The 22,929-nt window shown below is 37.7% G+C and overlaps 1 protein-coding gene across 1 annotated transcript in view; it reads right to left on the bottom strand.

Annotated features, from left to right (window-relative positions):
• Window positions 1-322: 322 nt before the first annotated feature.
• GCC2 (GRIP and coiled-coil domain containing 2) overlaps window positions 323-22,929 on the bottom strand; it is a 54,619-nt gene continuing 32,012 nt past the window's right edge. The window contains exons 14-23 of the mRNA XM_040623670.1: window positions 21,513-21,613; window positions 21,348-21,425; window positions 20,530-20,667; window positions 19,288-19,409; window positions 17,715-17,891; window positions 14,732-14,949; window positions 12,940-13,134; window positions 11,784-11,923; window positions 9,832-10,033; window positions 323-1,988 (exon numbers count right to left, since the gene is read on the bottom strand). Coding sequence (XP_040479604.1) covers window positions 1,918-1,988; window positions 9,832-10,033; window positions 11,784-11,923; window positions 12,940-13,134; window positions 14,732-14,949; window positions 17,715-17,891; window positions 19,288-19,409; window positions 20,530-20,667; window positions 21,348-21,425; window positions 21,513-21,613 — 1,442 coding nt within the window. The 3' untranslated portion in view covers window positions 323-1,917. The remainder of the gene's footprint in view (window positions 1,989-9,831; window positions 10,034-11,783; window positions 11,924-12,939; window positions 13,135-14,731; window positions 14,950-17,714; window positions 17,892-19,287; window positions 19,410-20,529; window positions 20,668-21,347; window positions 21,426-21,512; window positions 21,614-22,929) is intronic.

Here is a 22,929-nt window from a genome sequence, read left to right as displayed (position 1 = left end):
ACTGTTTGGAGCATAAGCAAAGCTCACCATATACCAGAGATGCTTTACATCACAGGTGAGGTGGAACTTGCGAGGTGCCCAAAGAAAGGCTAAGTTTGGCTCCCACTTCCAGCTGGAAGGCAGATGTCAGACACAAAAGTCACCATGATCTACACATCACATACCAAAAGGTCAATCTATGTTCTCTCAAATACCTGATACTCTAGGTCCCAACTGTCTAAAGACAGTAGTAAGTAGCATGTATAATGCCAATTCATAGACTAACTCAAAAACTCCAAAGAGACAGTGTGAACAGTAAAAGAGTAGGCATAAAAATATAATACGCAGTTAAACATATTTAATAGAAATATTAAAATATTCATTACATTTCTTCTTGCTGAAACCATGAAAGAATATCACTTTGTAATCAAAGTAATTTTTTAATCATGCAAAAGGTATTTTTGTTATTACATTCGTAAGTAGAGACTATATTTCAAAACAAGTTTATACAGACTTCAAAAAGGCCTAGACTTACAGTGAAATTTATTTAAATACCATTACAGTTACATTGTATGCTGCTGGCATATGCATATTCACAGTTTATAAAGTAAAAACCCTAAACTTTTAAAGTCAGCTCTGAAATGGATGCATTTTCATTAATACATTCACTAGTTAGGTCTGTTCTACAACAGAAGGAAAGACAGATATAGGAGATATTTTGTAAAGAACAAACTCAACATGTCAGCAGCAAGTTTCAGTTAAATTAAACCAGAAACGAAACGAATGTTCCGAGTAACCAAAGTACAAAGTCAGTTCACCAGCTGAGAATGAAAATCAGAGTATAAATTGAAAGGCTTAAGGGAACTTTACAGAGCATACTGTGTGGTGATTTTTTAGCAAATAAATATTAAAAATAGAATTCTCAAATTTATGATTTAAGAACACAATTTTGATCTTGTCAATAAAATATATTCAGAGGCATCAAAGGCAGGTAACACTACAAGACCTGTGAAAATGTGACATGGACTCTAAGGTGTCTTCCTGAAGTTCCTTGGGCTGGAGAGCATATGGAATGGCATGTCTGAACCATGGGAAGCACCACTCTCATATCAGATACAATGTTGAACGACACAGTCCATGTTCTAAGAAGTTTTTATTGGGCGGATGGAAAGAATTCTCAAAACAGATTTATGGCTTGAAAGTAGATAAACTCTCTTAAGAGCCTGGAGAGACACCATGAAATCACTCCAAGGTAATGAGCTGGTCCCCTATGTTCATGTTCTGTGTCACACCAGCCAACTCTCGGGCTTCTCAAAACATAATGAGTTTTGAGATAATATATTTTAGAGAAAAAAAGAACAGTACATTTTAGTAACTAAATGTTAGTCTCAAAATTAATTGCACATATTCGCCTTATAATCCCTTAATAAACACGTCGACTTTATGAATAAAGCATTTTCCTTCATATTCTAATTAAATTTTCTTTAACAATTTATAATAAGAACCTTTCTGCAAGTTTGCTCTTGCAATAAATAGTCTTCTAACATTATTTTCAAAACCTAAATTCCAGTTGGTACTGTACCAAAATTTAACTTTGAAATTCACAGTACTGCCCAGAAACAGGCGGGCCCTGAGGTTCCACAGAAGGAGGGAGTGACTTCATTCTTGGTGTTTCCATCTGGCAGCATGCTTGGGAGGTCACAGAGTCAAAGGGCTGTGGACGCTATCAACGCTTCAGGCTGCTGTCCTTTTACTTCATACTTTTACTTCAAGCGGAGACTTTTTAAATACATCTGACATATGTATGTACAAATATACGTAGGTGTGAATATATATACACACACACTTTTGGACGAAAGAATGACAGCAATATACGTGAAACTTGTTTTTTTTTTTGCCAAATGGATTCTATTTGGTTGATAATGTTTTCCCATCAATCTATCGAAGTCCGGACCAACTATGCAGGTAGGATGCCCATCCAGAGGAACGGGAAGCATTTTCTTCCTCACCTTTGGGGAGTTAAAAAAGGAAAAAAAAAATGCATTAATCTTCTCAAAACATACTTTGATGTTACAAGTCTATTCTTGAACCTTCAGTATTTGTCTTTCTTCATCAGACAATTCCAAATAAAGACCCTAGCACACCTAAGTATTATTGACAATAAGGGGAATCTGTACATTCTTTCAAAACAGAAGCCTTTACGTAACTTAGAATCTAAACCCAATAGTTGCGTGGTAAACCTCAAAACTAAACCAAGACAAACCAAAAACAACTGTTTGCAATCATTTTGAAATCAGTATATCGAGGTATGACTGACAGTACAATTCATCCTCTTTAGGTGTAGCACCACCATCCCCACCTTTTTGCCTTTTCTAGAAAGTCATATAGATTGGATCACATCATGTATCTTTTGAGTGTGGTTCCGTTTACTTAGCAGGACGCATCTGAGAACTGCCCATGTTCCAGTGGGTATCCGTAGTTCATTCCTTTTTACTGCTGAGGAGGATTCCACTGTGTGGATGTACCAGTTTGTTTTATTCATTTGCCAGTGAAAGATATCTGCACTGTTTCTAGTTTTTTCCAATTTAAAATAAAGCTGCTCTAAACACTTATGTATAGGTTTTTAATTTTAAAAAATTTAAAAAATTATTATTGAGAAATAATCTACGTGAGATTCACCCTCATTCAGTGGTTAGGTTTGTGCAGTTTTTTTTGTGTGAACATAGGCTTTCATTTCTCTTGGATAAACACCTCAGAGTGGGACTGCTGTTGTATAGTGAATATGTTTCACTTTATAAAAAATGCCAAACTTTTCTAAGGTGGTTGTATAATTTTGTATTGAGTGTTCCAGTTTCTCTTTTTATCCTTTTTATGATCAACACAAACAATCCTGTCTTAATATTCAGAAAAATTCCGGGCTTCCAAGAAAATTTCAGACAAGGCCTCCTTTACTCTTTTCTTCTTCTTTTTTTTTTAATGATTTTTTATTATGTTAGTCACCATACAGTACATCCCTGGTTTCTGATGTAAAGTTTGATGATTCATTAGTTGCGTATAACACCATGCAATACGTGCCCTCCTTACTACCCATCACCAACCCAACCCCCCCACCCCCCTCCCCTCTCTAATAATGCCTTTTATAATATATGGGTGTTTAACATTATTTCCTCAATCCATACACACATGCAAAAGTACCCCCCTCCCCTCTGAGGCCCTCAGTTTGTTTCTCATAGTCCATAGTCTCTCATGTTTCATTCCCCCTTCTGATTACCCCCCCTTTCTTTATCCCTTCCTTCCCCTACCGATCATCCTAGTTCTTATGTTCCATAGATGAGAGAAATCATATGACAGTTGTCTTTCTCTGCTTGACTTATTTCACTTAGCATTATCTCCTCCAGTGCCATCCATGTTGTAGCAAATGTTGAGAACTCGTTCTTTCTGATGGCTGAGTAATATTCCATTGTATATATGGACCACAACTTCTTAATCCAGTCATCTGTTGAAGGGCATCTCAACTCCTTCCACGATTTAGCTATTGTGGACATTGCTGCTATGAACACTGGGGTGCATATGGCTCTTCTCTTCACTACGTCTGTATCTTTGGGGTAAATACCCAGTAGTGCAATGGCTGGATTTACTCTTTTCTTCTTACTATGATTTGTATATTAATATATATGATTTGAAAGTTTTACAACCTTAAAAAAAAGGTGAACATCTCTTCTCATTACATGTCCTTTCCCTCCTCCCCTCTCCTCCCCAGATATGACCACTATTCAGTATGCTCCCTTCCAGATGCCCTTCTGTGTTGTCAAACATACGTATGTATCACAAATGATCTCATGTGGAGAAGCATTTCCAAAATTTTACATGGGACTTCTTGTAGTTTACAAGTCATTTCATTTCTTTTTCTATTCTTTGGCTTTATCCATGTGTTAGTTATGAACTGCTGTGTAACAAATTACTGCAAACTTAGTAGCTTAAACAGTACATATTATCTCAGTTTCCACGGGTCAGGAGACCAGGTAGGGAGGGCTTAGCCAGATCCTCAGGGTCTCTCACAAGGCTGCAATGGGTCTCAGGGATGGGTCTCATCTGAAGGATTGACTGGAGAAGGATCTGCTTCCAAATGCATGTGTAAATGGCAGAATTCAGTGCCTCCAGGGCTGCTGTACCCACAGCATCACTTCCTTGCCACATGTTTTTTTTTTTGAACATTTTTATTTATTTACTTGAGAAAGAGAGAGACCATACCAGTGAGCAGGAGGGGTATTAGGAGAGGGAGAAGCAGACTCCCTGCTGAGCAGGGAACCTGATACCAGACTTGAACCTAGGACCCCAAGATCATGACCTAAGCCGAAGGCAGATGTTTACCTGACTGAGGCACTCAGGCGTCCCCACATGGCCTCTTTAATAACATCAGCTTGCAAGTGGAGAAGGCAGAGAATCTGCTAATGAGATAGAAGTCACAATCTAACCTCATCGTGGAAGTGACCCCCTGACACTTTTGCTGTATTCTACTGGTTAGAAACAAGTCACTAGGTCAGTCTAATGGCCATTCAAGGGGAGAGGGTTACATAAAGGCATGAATGCCTAAAGGGCATCGTGGTGGCAGAATATGTTTTAGAAGTCAGTCTTCCCACAGTCTGTATGGAGAGCTTCCAGAAAGCCGGAGGAAGTAATATTGTTAAGGGATGGAAAACTGGGCACTGACTCTGCTTTCTCTCATCAGAGGAAACAGCGGCCTTGCTCCCAAGAATGATGACAGCCAGGGGCTTGCACTTCCTAAATGAAATGCAGAGACCGCTGTATGTTCATCTGGAATGAATGATGCACTCTGAGTATAAGTCTTGTGACACAACAAAACTTCAGCCATGTCTTCAGATCTTGTAGGACTCTGCCCTGTGCAGACAATGTTCCTGGCAGCTGTTCATGTCCTTAGGTAAATAAGGACCACAGAAAGGCTGAAACGTAACTGTTCTTTTTGGTAAGGTTCTACATCCTCTGCAAACCAAATCAGACACTTACAGTGAGTAGGAGTCCGTTCTCTTCCTGTCAGTCTGGAGATGACCAAAAAAGCTTGACGGTCTTTGCCTTTTCTCTCTCTCTTTTTTTTTTTGAGGTAAAATTGGCATATAACCTTATATTAGCTTCAGGTCTTTTTCTTCTTGGTTTACTTCTACAGAGTATTAGACTTTGGTAATGTTGTACAGTAAGTAAGAATACACACTCTGTAAATTATAACCTACTTGAGCAGCAAAGTTGAGATTCCAGTCTTGAAAAGAGAAGCACTATATGACTGACTTACTTAGGGAGTGAACCCGGCCTTCCTCAAGTTGTGCCTCAAGAAGAAAAATGTAATCTGTGAACAGTGGTGAAATTTAACATGCAGGAAGCAGGGTGAGTTAACATGTGCACTGCACCCAGAGCAGCAATCTACACTTGTCAGCAGTGTCTTCTTCACATTATTTGTTTTGAGTCTAATGCAACACTTTGCATTTTTTTTTTGCCTTATGTAGACATGCCACAGGCAGCTTTGAGCAGCTCAGGACACTTGCCTGGGGTGTGAGCTGGGTCCTTAAAGAGTGTTTGTTACAGGGAGTTCGACACCACTTGCCAGAGTTGGATAACCTAAGCTAATGTCCTTTATCCCCTAAGCTAATGTTTCTCAAATATTTGTGACCCAGACCCACAGAAAAACATTTTATATCAGGAGCTGATACAGACAGATACCAACATCCACCCATATACCCAGATAATTTCAGGAAACAATTCTTATTCTTACAAGATTCAATGTATTCTGATGTTTGTTTCATTCTCTCAATTAAAAAAAAATATTCTGGATGTGATTCACGACATTAATTTCAGCATCCATTAGTGATTAGCAACCCAAATGAAAAATACTGGTATAAACTCTATACAAAATCAGACTCTGTAAACACTGCTTCAAAGGAGATGAAGGAGCCAAGAGGTACTTGTGTTTTTTGCTCTTATGGTCCCATTCCTTTCAGTGCCAGGAAGAGCAGCCCTCAGACCCTCTCTTCTGGCACCCCAGACATGTATAACATGGTCTGTTGTCCTTAAGGCCTTGGTAAAGAAATGTCCGTGGTCTGGCTGGGGAGGCTCAGGACCATCTGCAGCATGGTGACAAGTTTCCTGTGCATAACATTCCTTCTTGCATCTCAGACCCTTCACTTAGGTTTTACTTATACATAAAGTACATTGCCTGGCATCTCCAATGGAGGCAAAATTCTTAAAAGTTTCTATCAGAAAAGATCTTGAAAAATATTTCTTCAAGGTTGACAGTTATTTCTTATAGCATGCTAAAGACAGTACTTCACCAAGGCTGCTGAGAAGTCCACTGTGAGCCTATCACTCCTTTAAAGGTAATGAGGCAACGGGTCTTCTTTTGAGACTTTTCTCTGTCCTTTTTGGGGGGCAGTTTCATTTTTATGTGAAGAAGTAGACACATCCTTTTATTTATTCTACTTGAAATTGTATTGAGATTTTTCAAATGTGTAGATGGATGTCCTTCAGCAGCTCTGAAAATTTTCATTCTCTTCAAATACTGTCTCTACCTCATTCTTTCCTCTCCTCTCCTTCTAGAACTTCAATTATTAAATATATGTTAGTTGTCTTCATTCTATCCTCTATGTCTATTACCCACTCTTTCGTTTTCTTCTTCCATTGTTTTGTTTCTCTCTGAATTCTAAATAATTCCTTCTGACCTACCTTTCAGTTCAATAATTCTTGCTTAAGCCATATCTCTATCTGCTGCCAGACCATAACCATTTTTAATTCAATTTTTGTAATTTTTCTTTTGTTGGCTCACATAAATAAGAGATAAGAAGTGAATAACCTTTCGAAGGTACACTAGTTTAAGTTTAATAATGGGGGGGGTGTCTTCCTATATGTTTATAGGACTTAGCAAAAAACCTGTCTTAGAGTTCTGGGTTTCTAATGAACTTCTTATATGTCCCCTATGGGATGATTAATAACATCTGTGTTACTAGAACACTTAGGTTAGGTTATTAGGTTAGTCTGTTTGAGATTTGTTTTTTTTAAAGATTTTATTTATTTATTTGACAGAGTGAGACAGCGAGAGAGAGAACACAAGCAGTGGGAATGGGAGAGGGAGAAGCAGGCTTCCTGCTGAGCAGGGAGCCTGATGTGGGGCTCGATCCCAGGACCCTGGTATCATGACCTGAGCCAAAGGCAGACGCTTAATGACTGAGGCATCCAGGTGCCTGTTTGAGATCTCTTAATCAACGTATCTTCAACTTACAGGAGCCACCTGAGTGTTAGTAACATCTATATTACATTAAACATGCTGGGCTTTTAGAAGAAATATTAGATATGCTTAATATTTTGAGATCATATCATTGAAGTATATTTTAATTTAAAAATACACATATCCTTCCTAAAGTCCTGGTTAATTTTACAATGAAAAAAATAGTTTTAGCTTCAGTAGAATAAACAAAAAGTAATACAAAAAGCAAATTTGTGATTCAGAATAACTACATTACCAAAAAATGTACATGATGTATTCTTATTTTGGATCTTGTGACAAATACACTACTGTGGCTAAGGTAATGTACCCTACAATTAGCAGACCTGAGATCACTATCAGTATTGAGAACCTTCCTTCCTCATTATTACAAAGATGTATTGTAAGAAAACAATTTCAAAGAAACAATTAGTACTACATATAAAGTATTTCTGAAAAACCAAACCAAACCAAAACCAAAACAAAAAACTACCACCAAATCATCAGTCCTCTAGATCAGGGGTTCTTAAGGTATGGTCACCAGACCAAGTCCCCAGAGCACCAGTATCACCTGGGAACTTGTTAAAAGTGCAAACTCTTGGGTCCCACCCTAAATTTACTGAATCAGAAACTTGGGAGGGGGTGGCCAGCAATCTGAGTTTTATCCTCTCACCAGATGATTTTGACACCTGCTACATTTTGAGGACCACTCTCCAGTGTTACTAAAGATTTTATTTATTTATTTGACACAGAGACAGCAGGTGAGAGAGAGACAAGCAGGGGGAGTGGGAGAGGAAGAACCAGGCTCCCAGGAGAGGAGCCCGATGTGGGGCTCGATCCCAGAACGCCGGGATCACGCCCTGAGCCGAAGGCAGACACCCAACGACTGAGCCACCCAGGCGTCCCCAGTGTTACTAGTTTAGTCAGGATTTTAGGATGTTAAAGAGCACCAACATGGGGTGCCTGGGTGGCTCAGCTGGTTAAGCGTCTGACATCGGTTAGGTTATGATCTCAGGGCCCTGGGAATGACTTCTGCTTGTCCCTTTCCCTCTGCCCCACCCTGTGCTCCTGTGTGTGCATTCTTCCTCTCTCTCCCAAATAAATAAAGTCTTAAAAAAAAAAATGCCAACATGATGAAATAAACCAGTCAAAAGCGGAACAACAAGACCCTTTGGGCCTACTGATGTGATGTCTCAGAAAGTACACAACACTACCTATGAGGGATTTTTATCTCCCACCCTGTCCAATTACACCTGGATCTAATCAGAGAGCTTACTTCCTATTTATAGGCAACAATGGAACAACTTAAATGCTATCTCAAAGTACCAAATCTAGAACTGAGCTTCTGTAGGACAAATGACCAGTTTCTTCAACTAATAATTGACGTATTACAAAAAGGAACATGGGAATGCTACAGATAACAAAAACAAAACAGAGCTTAAGGGTCATCAACCAAATGCAATGTGTGAGCCCTATTAGGATGCTGTACAAAGACATCTGCAATAATGGGAACACTGGGCATGAAGTGGGTGTAGATGGCAGAGGAATCTGATACACAGTGAAGCGTTTGCTGGGGAAATCATATGATGTGTGGGATCTGCTTTAAAATCTCTAGCCCTGGGGTGCCTGAGTGGCCCAGTCGGTTAAGTGTCTGCCTTAGGCTCAGGTCATGATCCCAGGGTCCTGGGATCGAGCTCCACCTCAGGCTCCCTGCTCAGTGGGGAGTCTGCTTCTTCTTCTCCCTCGGCCTGCCGCTCCCTCTGCTTGTGCTTTCTCTCCGTCAAATAAATAAATAAAATCTTTAAAGAAAAAAATCTCTAGCTCTGCTCTTCCCCCGTCAAAAGAAATCTGACCATGAAAACTGTTAAAGATGAGTGAGAGCTACAAGGACATGACAGCATTCTGCCTGTATGCTTGAAAAGGTCACTAATAAAAACATTTTAAACTAACAAAAATGAAACCATGATCCTTAAGATGCAGTCTGAAATCAGGTAACTACAGCAGTTGTATGCAAATCATTTTAAAGGAGTTTATGAAATCACAGTGTTAAATCTATTTGCCACAAAAATCTAAGCTCCAAATACAGGACAGCTTTAAAATTGCATCTGCCTTGAGAAATGGGACTGTCGGGTATGATATGGACCAACTGTTGTGCCATATGACTCTGCTGCCTCTAGACTATTTGGCGGGGGAGGGGGGGAGGGGTGAAGGTGGTGGGGGAGTAGAAAAGAATAAGCTAATAACATGTTAAAAAATTATGATATAAAATAAACCGCATTCTTTGATAGAATTCAATGCTAGAACTACATGTCTAATTTTCAAAGATCTAACTAAAGATTGTATTGTATTTTGCTGCATCTTAAAATTATATTATGTATGAAAATTGCCCTAAAGTGTTAAAACGTTAGCTTTTCAAATCTAGTCAAAGGTTACACATATGATAAAACTCACCCAAATGAACAAAATTTAAATGTTTTAAGTCACAGTGTCACAATAAAGACTGTAAGCACACACACACAGTCTCAACTGCAAGGCCAACATTTAGTGTAAGTTATGCAACAGGAGTTTTAATACTTTCCTTCACCTACCTTGAGCAATTGCAGCCAGTTTTCCCTTTTCTTCAGGGCTGAGCTGCAACATTGTATCTATAACAGGAAGGAGTCTCTCTTTCTCACTACCTGGTTTCAGGAAAATGAACTGTAGCAAGACATTCTTCAAGTATTCCAGGTTAGCTACAGACTTTTCTCGTTCCTGATTTCTTTCCAATCTTCTTATTTCACTTTTGAGGAGCTGATGTTGGAGAAATGAGTTAAAAATGAGTTTTAGGAGCTTCAGGTTAAACATGGCAGACTGAACACAGGCACTCTTCTTCTCTTCCCCCCTGAAATGCCCCCCAAAATGACTATAAAGGAGAGATTAGGAGAGAAGAAAAAAAATAGATGAGAAATATTAAAAAATTCCTACAAGATGGGAAGCAGATACAGTGGAAGAGACTCAGCCCAGTGGCTCACCAAGTACTACTGACAAGACGACAGAACGGATCCCACAGAAACACCAAGGAGCTCCTGCCTCCGTGTACAGAGGAGCACGGGAAACTGGGGGTCGAAACTGAGGAAAGATGTCAAGTCTACATAGGTTGGTACCATGATGCTCCCTTCACCTCCTATTCTCTAAAGAAAGTAAACCAGTGGGCTCAGGGCCATGGGATAAGACACACTGCAGAGGGCAAGCTGAGCTTGAAACCAGGGCCTAAAGCAAACATCTACATTTACCACTAAGCCCTTCCCTGCCCTGCTCACAGACTGCAGGTAGTTACAGCGTCCACTGCAAAGTTATATTTACATGACGAACCATGGCTGTTTTGTTCACCAAAACAAAAGCCAAGTCTACGATAGAGTGAAAATTCAGGAATGTGAGACAATCTAAAATACTACCAGAAAAATGGGGCAACAGATGATATGCAAAAGAGGGTAGAATGCTAAAGTCTTTGAGGAAGATTTCTGGGTTGAAACAAACAAAATTAGTTACATTTCATCATTTTAGGTTAGTTCAGAAAAGTTAGCCAACTCTGTCCTAAAGCCTACAGTCATTTTAAAAAGTGACAACAAGGTCTAAGAAATCACTCAAGAATGTAAATTTGTGGAAATATAACATGTGAATAGTCACTTAGTTCACTGGGCTACTTAGCAATTTGTTAGATGTGATTTGTAGGAAAATGTTATTTTAGAGATGCATACTAAAATATTTAAAGGTCATAATATATACAGTTTACTATGAATAACCGAGTAATTCAGAATTGAAAAATTAATTTAGCAAGGATTGCTGAGGCCCTGCACAGAGGGAAGACAGTCTATTTGGAGAAGCACATAGAGGGCAGAAGCATGTGCTTTCCAGACAGACATGAGCTGGAATGTTGCTCCACATTTATCAGCTTCATTCATTCTCTCATCAGTGATTAAGAGGATTAAATATAATGATACATGTGAAGCCCAGGGCCTGGCTCACAAGAACTGCTTGGTAAGTAGGAGGACCATATTTGGAGAAGTGACTTAAGCCGTGAGCCAGGGTGGGTTGTGTAACCCTCAACTGCTCCACAGTCTACCTGCTGCCACACGTTTCTAGTGTCATCTTTAAATAGGAAAGTTTCCTATGCTACTTTATTATCCCCATCCACAATCTGTGATAAGAAGCTTAGTGCCATAAACATCAGCTGAATGATCTGAATGAAAAGCGTCCACGGTTTATCTTTAGAACATAAGGGCCCATACCCATTAGAGTTTTCCGTAAGTATATATAGAACAATGACTTATGAATCTACTCTAATCCATTTCTAAACTTATCATAGTTTCTTAGAAAAAATAGGAATTTAGTTAGTCTTTATATAATATATATCAAAGCAATTACTATTTCTCAGTTTCAGGAATGTAGTATCATAAAAAATCAAGATGTGATGGATGTGTCTCATCTGGAGAGTGGGGAGAGGTCAAGAAAACCGACCTGCTGCAGAGAGAATTTTCTGGGTGGCAGTATTTGACCTTACCTTAATTTGCTCCATAAGGATGGCGTTGGTTGCTTCTGTTTCCCGAAGCAGGCCGTTTAAGTGATCGGCACTTTTTGTGGTGGAACTGAGCTTCTGAACCAATTCTTCTTTGGTAAATTCAGCGTGCCAGAGAGGCGGCTCTGCAAGATGTTGTTCCAGTAATTAATTTTCAAAATCAGAGATTACAGATGAAGATTCTAAGTAAGAAATATATCTAAGCACAGATATTTTACTCTGCAATATTACTCAGGCCCACTTTCTCTGTCATTCTTCTATTCAACATATCTCAGTTGAAAGGTTACATGTCGAACGCTAACACAAGTAAGGCAGAATCTCTTGTTGTAAAGCGTATAATCTAACTGAATTCAAGCTCTACGAGCCCCAATTCTAGAATTTGTCCTGTGTTTCTAGACTATTCTATCAGTTTTCCCACTCACATTCCTTTATGTCCCGAGAGTTTATGTTGTTTTACTTATAAATGAGGGGAGTAATAACATTTACCAATCATTTATATCACGGATGCTCATAAGAATATTATATGAGGTGGGTAGGTATCATTATTCAAATTTTGTAGATGAGGAAAAAGGTTCAGAGTTGACAAGTAACTGTGGCAAAAGCCACAAAGCCAGATGTAATTCTGGAGTCTGCTGCCACTCTCTTATGATCCCTCCGTGTCATCATTACTAACCTTGCCTGGCAGGATTGCAGTTTTCATCCACACCACGATTAGTGACACCAGACACAAACAGTCCTTACTCTAGATCCTGAAACTTCAGGAAGAGAACAGAGTCCCCCTGAATCGTGAACATTCATGACAGGTAAGACTAACATATACCGAAGCTTCACTATATTTAATAAATTCAGCAGTACTAATTCACTCAGAGGAAAGCTGTCAACTTTTTAGAAGGGTGAGAGAATAGTTCATCCTACTTTCTGATACCACTATAGGACTTCCAACCATCTAGTTCTGGCTCAAGCTTGGGGCAGAACTAGCATTTTATTTAAAAAAACTCAACTGCTTCATTCTGCAGGTGAGTTTTCCATTTGGAGTGGAACACTGAAAGAAATTTTCGTAGAGTAGCTCAAAAAAGCATGTATAACTTAAAGAGTTAGGATTTATTAGACAAGACAGTAGAGCTAAATAGGAAAAACACACCCAGTTTAGTTTCAGGAGAATTAAGCAGCTGCTCTAAAGACTGTGTGTGAGTGCCGGAGGAAGATACAGACTCCGTGTCGGTTGTCTCCATTCCTTCTCCCTCCTCCCGGGTAATGGCATACATGTCCAGAAGGGGGAGATCTGTGCTTCTTCTTTCTCGAAGGTTCTTCAAAGGTTGGTGAGAAGAAGCTGGGCCTATTAAATTTTTTTAGAAAAAGAAGTGTGAGATTGTTCAAAATCATGGATTCTGCACTCACAGAGATACATAATAAATTAAAATGATCAGAGGAATGTCAAATGGTATGACAGGGCATTTCACTAACCAGAAGACAAATAAATGCTGCATAAAAAATTTCTAAGACCGTCCTAAAAATTTAGTTATTAACTTTTAACCATTTAAGTAATTTCAACAGAAACTATAAATTATTTGCTACCACCTGGATAAGATTTACTATTAGACACGACAATAGAGGGCTATACTGTTGCAAAATACTGGCAGAAATTCTAAAATTAGACTCTGTTTTTGAGGATTAGGTATTTTGAGGATAGCTGTGTACTTTCTGACACAATACTGAACTGAACTCTGCTGAGATGTACTTGTTCACCACTACCTTACACCTTCACCTCTGCCAGTTCCTACCATCACCCCCTCACATACATCTTCAGTGTTCAGCCAAGAAAAGCCTAGGACCCAGGGCAGGGAACTAATCTATTATGCTCCCCCAGCCAGGCTTTCCTTCTTGCTGATAGGTAACACCTGCATAGAACTTTAAGAATTATAAGGCACTTTCAAACACATTACTTTATTAATCCCGAGGAACCCGAAGGCCAGAGAAATTAAATGACTTTGCCCAAGGCATCATAGCAGGGTTAGGGACCAGAATTCTAACCCATATCTCTTAATTTCCAATTTCATTTATTTTCCATTCCATGAAGTTGCCTCATTTCTCAAACATTAGCCTCCAGCTGCCCTTACCGAAGCACTTTCCAGAATTTCTGATATTGTGCCAACTGCTTATTCCACTGCTGATTCCTACATCACAATCTCTCGTGTGTTTCCCTGACTGATTACTTCCTTTGATGACTCTTGGCATAGGCTGAACTTCTTGAAGCTGGCTTCGGACCCTGATGAGTGACCCATCGCTGCCAATGTCCTGGTGACATTTTCCAAGGTAAATAGTATTTAGTATAAAGTTGATACTTAATGCTAAAATGTAGCCTCATGTTGGTTGGCATATTCCCGTCTCTTCCAGGGAGCAGAATGGAAGATACCAGGTGCAGATGAACTAAATCTCCAACTAAGTAGAAATTTTAAAGGGAAGAAGCTATATAGACCAATCAATCCTATAAGTTCAGTGGGGCTTGAGTGTTTCTAAGCCTCTCACTCTAATATTTCTAATTACAAAACAGATGTATCTGATGACTAACAATGGAGAACACCAAACAGATTCAGTGAATACTGGAATTTGGACACGTGTCATGAGACTGCAGAGTATGTCTGTGTCGGAGAACAGGAAATAGTGTTACATGGAGGGTAACAGATACATGAAAATCAGTATTGTAAGAGGTGATGTAGGCTGCTATAAGTATAATCAAGAAGAGTTCAAATGGTTCAAATATCTTCTCAGTAACCAAATCCAAAATTCATTAATCACAGAATTGGCACTGGTTGTCACCTAGTAAACTTTCTTTTTCCTTACGAATTTGTGAAGAATGTATTTAAGTGACATAACTGTGAGAACGTGAACTGATGTCCTCATGCACACACACACACACACATACACACACATACTTCTTGCGGTTGGTTCACTCTTAAGCTGGAAAAGCTGAGCTTCCACCTTGGAGAGCTGCTGCTGTAAAGTTTCCATTGTCTTTCTATGCTCTTCCTGCAAATGGCGCACTTGATCGCGGAAGCTGCTGCGAAGGACCTCGTTTTGGGATGTTAGTTGACTCACAGTCTGTGCATGTTCAGACTTCAGCATCATGTTCTCTGATTGTATTGAACACAACCTGAATGGTGAGAGGAACTTACTTCATAGCAGATCTTTCAACTTGACATGCTGACTCAGCTTTTCCCAACTAGGTTCTACTTGGTAATTAGCCCTTAGATAACTACTAAATGTATGAATTAACTGCTAAGCATCTCTAATGGATAGCTGTGTTAATCATCTGAGGACTGGCCGACATCTAGTTCAAATCATCTCTGTGTCCTATAATTTAGATGAGGAACCTTGTTTGAGCAACTATGTTATTACAATGGCTCTGATGAGGAACTTCCTTCATCATTTATCAGAAAATAGGGCTAAATTTAGAGCATAATACTTTAAATCAGTCCCCCTTTCAGGTTCTCTTATGTGGAAGCTCATATAAGCAGACGGTATCTTTTCTTTATTACCCTGAAAACAAGTAAAAAGAATATGTTCTTTTGATTTATAAGCCTTAAAGGAAGTTTTCTGAATCATTTTTGAGCCAATTAACACAAAACTCTGAAACACAAAGGCTTGGTTTACTATAGCTGTTTTTTTAAATTTTATTTTTTATTATGTTAGTCACCATACACTAGCTGTTTTTGAATCTTGCTGCGCATTAGAATCAGTGGGTCTTGTTAAAAATACAGACTTCTAGTTCTCACCCTAGAGCCACTGAATCAGAATTTCCAAAGGTGGTCCTAGAAATTTCCTACTTTTAGCAGTTTTCCATGAGATTTTTATGTAGTCAGCTTGGTACTAGCCAGTGCAACTATAATTTGGGAACCACTATTTTTAATGGTTCACTTGTAGTCTTGATGTTTTATGTTTGGCTTTGGTTTAAAAAAAAAAAGTTTTCTTTTTCTGCCACAGAGCCATAAGTACCACAAGTACTCACATAAGAATTCAAACAATATGGAACCAATTACAGAAAAAAGTGAGAGTCCTCTCTTACTCACTCCCACCCCTTGCAGTGTAAAATCCCAGCTCCAGGGGTAGACATTGTTAATGGTTTAGCATGTAGCATTCCAAGACCTTTTTTCTATGTGCTACATATATGAACACCATATAAGGTTTTAAAACAAGATTTAGTGGCTAAAGGGTGACATACAATAAAATTACTCTATGTTTCAGAAAAGGTTTCTTAAGTGCCGAGTTCACATTGATCAGTGAGTTCAGAAAATGCTAGTGTATATGTTACTCCTCAAATCTGCATTTTTCTGTGAGCATTATGTTCAAACACTAGTATGAAAGTAGAGGAAGAACCATCAGCAGTCTCAACAACAATTTTCTACGGAAGCTAATAGTTACATTTTAGAGCTAGGGTAAGGTTGGTAGTAAGGTGGTCTCAATGACACATCTGACTTTACCTATTTAAGAGCTCGAATCTTGAACCCCAACCTGGACCCAGAATGACTATGCTGATGGAAATGCACTGTCTGTCTCGGCTGTTACTGGGCTGTTTACATAGCTGTAGCTATTAGTTGGTCAGCCTAGTTATTCCCCTTGAGCCATTTTTACAATCTCGTACAGGGAGTATGAATATGAAGATGTTTAAAAAGAAGAGAATTTATAAAGAAAAGGCTATTTCTTCATACTGGGGCATAGACAGTAACAATATTATTCTTAATATTTCTGAAGAAAGGGGATAGGACCTCTAAAGATATCTCAAAATGCTGTGAAGTTTCTAGCACTTAGAAGAGTGACAGGCACATAGTAGGGGCCCAAAAAAAGTTACTGAACTTTGGAGGCATCACTTGCACTTTATTTGTATTAGCAATATAATTTGCAATAACTTTTCTACAGTAAAGAATAAATGTGGGAAATTTCTGACATAAATAGCAAGCATCACTGTATGTCAGCTAATCTCCCAGCAAACCCTGGGGATAGGTAGCTAGAAAATTGGTAGATCTTCCCTGAAACTTTTGATTTACGTGGTTAACATATATAAAATTACACTATTCAAAGATTAGAAAGCCAAGAAAATGAAGCTTTCAAGATTACCACTGATTAGGTATGTATTAAAAGCATACCTGAGATATGTAAAGTATTCCAACACCTTCGATGCTCAATGAAGAACTCTTTTCCTTAGTCTAAGGAACAACAGATATTACCACCCAATTTCTTCATTACAGGAATTCAAAGCTCCTTGTTCACAATAATCTGTTCCCCCTGCCAATACCTCTGATGTCTATTTAAAGTACTGATTAACAAAGGGTAACAATATGACAAGTTGAAGACAGTTGCAAAGGTAAGTTCATATTCTTTTTCAGTCAGCAGCTGTCTGTTTTCTCTAGAGAAAAAGAAAAATGCTTGAAATTTGACACGTGAGTGGGAAAGTGGGTTTTGTTTTGTTTTGTTTTTTTTTTAAGAAACATTCTGGCCATGAAGGCCACAGGACAAAGAGATTACTGGATGAACAGATAAAATTAACTGTTTTTAAAAAAGTGAAATATAGAAACAATCAAAATGGGGAGGGGGGCTTTAAGGTAGAAAAACAAAGTTACTAAGCCTCTAGGAATATCTATTTCTTCTTCTTTTTTTTAAGATTTTATTTATTAATTTTTTGAGAGACAGAAGAGGGAGGCAGAGAAAAAATCCCAGGAGCTCGATTTCACGACTGTGAGATCATGACCTGAGCCAAAATCAAGAGTCAGATGCTTAATGGACTGAGCCACCCAGGCACTCCTTGAAATATCTATTTATTTTCAATTTGTATTTATCCCAAGGAGCAACACATTAGGAGTTCCAACAAAGAAACACTTTGCTGCCCAGCACAAACACTGTTAGTACTGCTAGCAACCTTACTTTTCCCGGAGTTCTGCCTCTTTGGACACAGTTTCCTGCAGCATCTTGTTATGCCTTTCTAGCAGAGTATCATGTTCAGACTGTAATGTTTGAAGTTCAGATACATTGATCTGTAAGTTATTTTGGGTGTCCTGCAATTTGATTTTTAGTTGATCAATCAGCATTTCCAGGTGTTCTCTAAAACAGAAATAAACAGTTTTACAAAAAGTTTTGAAAGAGGTAAACCTGATTTTGTGGTTTTAAATAAATTGTATTACTTTAATCATTTCATCTTTTAGTGTCATACGCTTGCTATTATTATGGATGATTCTAAAGGTAATCTAATAATTGGAAGAATTCAGACTAGGATTAAATATAATAAAAATAAATATAATATTAAATATAAATATTAAATGTAAATATGTCAGATTTTACATCTTAGGCACTGCAGATTTTCAAAAAAAATCTCTGAACTTATAAATTTCATACTCAAATGGAGACCATTTAATGGCATCAAAACAGCCTATTTTGTTCTAGTACCATGCTTTAAGTTAAAAAAAAAAATTATGCAGTTCTAAGCCAATCATCATGAGAATGGTATGAAAAACAAACAGTGAAAACCCCTAATTCTGTCTCAACTTATACAATACACTACGTTTCCTTTTTTAGAAAAAAGTACCTCATGTATAAGAAAATAGAAGGAGTGCAAAACATTTACATTAAAATAATATGAATCCAAAATTCCAGCATGATCAAAAAAGGCACTTGCAAATGCTGACATTTTCATATTAAAGGTGTCAATATTCAATTTCTCCTTTGAAATTTGAAGATGAGCTACTAACAGAGAAAATATCTCATTTTTCAGTCTACAGTTCCCATATTTAATAGATATTTAAATAAAAAGTAACACAAGGATAAACATACAAACATTGCAGGATATTTAGTTCTACTCAGAACAGTAAGAGGCAGATGTAAAATTACTTTGAACACTGAACCTCTACTTATAAAAACAAAACACACATGCTATAGAATGCCCTAATACATACTCCTAGTATATTTTTGAATAATTTACAAAAATGATCTGTATGCTAGCTTTAAAGATGCATTAAACAGTATACTACTGAAACAAATAATTGAGATGGTCATAAATTTATGAAGAAAAATTTAATTCTAGGCTAGAATTTAGTACTGAATTTAAAACTTTTTGAAATAAAATGTTTTTATAAGCAATTCTGCTTAGCCTAATTAATGGTGGGTATATCAAGGAAGCATTTTCATTCTATTTCTCAATTTTCAAAATTGGAAAAACGAATCATAATGTAACTTTAATGTCTGTATTTCTACTCTGACCATTTCTTACTACAAGATGACACTACTTAGCCTACCTCCTGGTTTTGCTGCTCACATCACAGTTTTATGTTTGTACCAGTGCCCTTCATAGAGATGTTTCCCTGTTGCTGCCTGGAGACAGAGTGAAGCCAAGAAACTGCTCTCATTACATGTAAAATTCCACAGTCAAATGGAATCAAAGCAGGATTCTCAACCTACTTGGTGGAGAACCTATCTTGCGTGTTTCTTTTAATTTAGACTTTACCTTTCTTGTTTAGCTCCCTCGGTTTCAGTCTGAGACACAGATTTATTTTTCTGTTGTTTTAGAACATTGTGAACTCGGACTTTGTAGCTCTCAAATTCAGAGGTTATAGAAGCTTGTTCTGCCTATGACATTTAAAAGAGAGAGAATAATTTTTCTATTACATTTCCATTTATCATAATCCTATTTTCTTTCAGGTCAATGACTTAAGATGAAAATGTGTTTTAAAAAAATGAATAAAATGGCTGATACTCTTTAGCCCCTTGATTAACTTCCTCTTAAAAGTGCACTTCTGTTGGACTTACAACTTTTTTTTTTTTAAGATTTTATTTATTTATTTGAGAGAGAGAGAGCACAAGCAGGGGGAGGGGCTGAGGGAGAGGGAGAAACAGACTCCCCACTGAGTAGGGAGTCCAATGCGGGGCTTGATCCCAGGTCCCCTGGGATAATGATCAGAGCCAAAAGCAAATGCTTAACCGACTGAGGCACCTAGGTACCCCAAGCCTTACAACTTTTTTTTTTCCCCCCAAGCCTTACAACTTTTTAAAAGCCTTTGAATGATAGAATTTGCTTGACAAGAGATGTTTCTACCATGTTTTTCTCCCTGGTAGATTCACTGAGACCCATAAATTTTGTAATGGCACTATCTGCCTTTGGAACCTTAGAAAGATTTTCACTATCAGAGTTCTTCTTTTCATAAATTCAAGAAAAATAAATTCAAAGAAATTAAGCCACTTGAACTTCAGATTTCCAACGAGAGTGGGAAAAATGAAATTCTAGGTCTTCTACTTTCCCAAAGTGATCTCCTGTGACCCTTCTGCCAAACTGGCTCATATCAGAGCTGCACCTCTCACAAAGCTACTATATTGGGGCTGCTCTGCATGCTGAAGATAAGAAAGTAGGCCCTCACAGCCATTCTAACAGAATATTATTTTATAATCATTTGGCCCTCAGAAAGAACATACTTTTTAGATTATAAAATTAAAAGAAAATAACTCTTACACACAGAAATTGCAAACCAGGTTTAAAATGGAAACAACGGGTACCCATGTCTTCCCTTTTAACAAAAAAAGGTTATGCAAGTGACAGGATTGGATGAGGTTAGGGTCAGATGAGCTGCGTCAGGTACTCATCTAATAAGTGCTCTTAAACAGCAAATCCTAGAAGGTGAGACTACCACCCTCCTGTGAACTGCCTGCTAGGTGATGACAACACCTGACCACTGCTTCTGTGTGATACACGTACCTTGGCAGCACGACACTCTTCCTGAAGTGCTGTCACTCTCTGCTGGTACGCACTCAGCGTGCGCTGGTGCTGGTCTGCAGAGGTCTTCAGGTGTTCGTGAACTTTGTGCTTCTCGGAAGTTATTTCAGCTAGCTGAATCTGGGGCAAAACCTTTCAATTAAGCTCTAGTAAACTGGCTCTTTACTGCCTAAACAGACTTTCCTTAAAAATAAACTTGAGTTTTGAATCATGAGTATATATAAGCGATATAATTTAAAAAAATACTATTATTGAAAGAGTAGAGGGAATATAATAGAATGTTTTCCCAATAAATTATTCCAGTTTTCCTAAAATCAAAATTAATCGTGAGCAATTATAAAAAAATTCCAGACTACCTGTTACAGTTCAATGTTTAATTGAATACATCAAGATATTATAAATAGTTATAAAAATATATATAAATAATGTACATATACATATAACATGTATACAACAAAAGTATATAAAACCATTTGTGTTCTTGTGACTGCACTATCATTTAGAAAGCTCAGATGCAGGTCTGGGGCCATGTTTATTTTATATTTTATGTTATGTTTATTTTTAGTGCATCAAGGATTTTCAAATACATGAAGAGAATGTAGCTTAAGCTAAATGGTATACTTTAGTTATATGCTATACTTGGCTTACTGCTTCTACTTTTTCAAATGAAGCATATCTAGGAAAAAAATGTGTGTGTATAAAAATACGTACAAAAAGGTCTTTAGAAAAATCCCTACATAGTACCTTTCTACTACACGGAAATTTTTTTTATAAATCCTAAAAAGTAAACAGAACCTTACTTTATAGACTTCTACTTGCTGCTGGCTTGCCTCTAGTTCACCCTTCAAAGATGCTTGAAGTATTAAGTGATTAGTTTCCTACAAAATAAGAATCTTGGTTACATTTAAAAAAGAAGTGATTAATAAACACATAAATTGAAATAAGAAACTGGGAAATCAACATACTGCTTGCTTTGAATCTGCCAGTTCTTTTTTGGTTTTCACAAGCAACTGCTTGATTTTGGTGTTTTTTTCCTCATATTGTTGCACTGAAGACTGTAGCGAAGCTAGCAAAGGAAATAATTTCAGAACAGATTAAACATTTTTTTTAAAGATTGCTTTATTTACTTTAGAGAGAGAGAGAGAAAGAGCAAGGGGAAGGGGAGGGTAGGGGGAAAGAGAGGATCTCAAGCAGACTGTGCAGAGTGCTGAATTCGACGTGGGCTCTATCTTGTGACTCTGAGCTGAAACCAAGACTTGGCCGTTCAACCGACTGTGCAACCCAGATGCCTCTAAACAATTTTTATGAATGAATTTAAATAAATGGATAAGTCTTTTCTTTGTATTAACCTATCTTTAAAAGAAACTTGTCTTAAAAAAAAAACTTGTCTTAGATTTTTATTATGAAATATTTCAAACATACACGAAAGCCGTGAGAAAAGTACAGTAACTCACTGTACCTATCACTCAGCTTTAACAATTGCCAATACATGGCAAATCTTATCACCCAGAACAGGACTCTGGCCCACAGGCTAAATCTGGCTGCTGCCTGTTTTGTAAAGAGTTTTATTAGAACACAGTCAAGCTTATTTATTTACATATTGTTCATAGCTGCCTTAGTGCAACAACAATAGATTTGACTAATGGTGACACAAACTATAACATGGCCAGCAAAGCCTGAAATATTTACCATCTGGCCCTTGACAGAAAACGTTTGCCAAGTCCTAACCTATACCCTCACCTATTGTTTGTGCCCTCCTTGGTTTTATTTGTTTTTGGTTCTTCACAAGAAATCCTTTTGTCTGTAAATATTTCAGTATGTATCTTTAAAATAAAGTTATATACTTAGAGAACATCTAAAAGATAAAAACTTCAGTTTTAAGAAGTACCTCAAAAGCAGTGCCATGTATTTCAAATTATAACACTGCAGAGGCATATACCTGGTTGTTTTGTGATACTGTTTTGTAGGATGGGACTGTCAGTGACTGTTTACTAAGGAACAAATTGAAACATGATAAAAACAAAAAACTTTTATCCTAACAGAAGTGGAAAAAAACAGAAATATCGAATACGAATAAGTGGATTTATGGTGTAGAACACAGGTACCCAAATCTGGCCGTAGCCTGTTGTGAAAGAAATAAAGAGTATATGATGGAGACTATGTGGCCTGTGAAGCCATGGTGAATGACTTCCTGGACCTTTAAGAAAAAGTGTGCTTGACACTTGGTCTAGGCCAGTTATATGGGCACTATGTAACTGTCTTACTAAAATATCTTATAAGCAATGATTAACTTTATGTAGTTAAATCCACGTATACAGATCCTATTACCTGGTAAACATGAACAGGTATACTGTAAGAATATTATGTTAACTGTGGCTTTTA

Source organism: Ursus maritimus, unplaced genomic scaffold (genome assembly GCF_017311325.1).
Source record: "Ursus maritimus isolate PB19 unplaced genomic scaffold, ASM1731132v1 scaffold_6, whole genome shotgun sequence".
In the NCBI taxonomy this organism is placed as follows: domain Eukaryota; kingdom Metazoa; phylum Chordata; class Mammalia; order Carnivora; family Ursidae; genus Ursus; species Ursus maritimus.
This window is presented reverse-complemented; position numbering and strand designations above follow the sequence as displayed.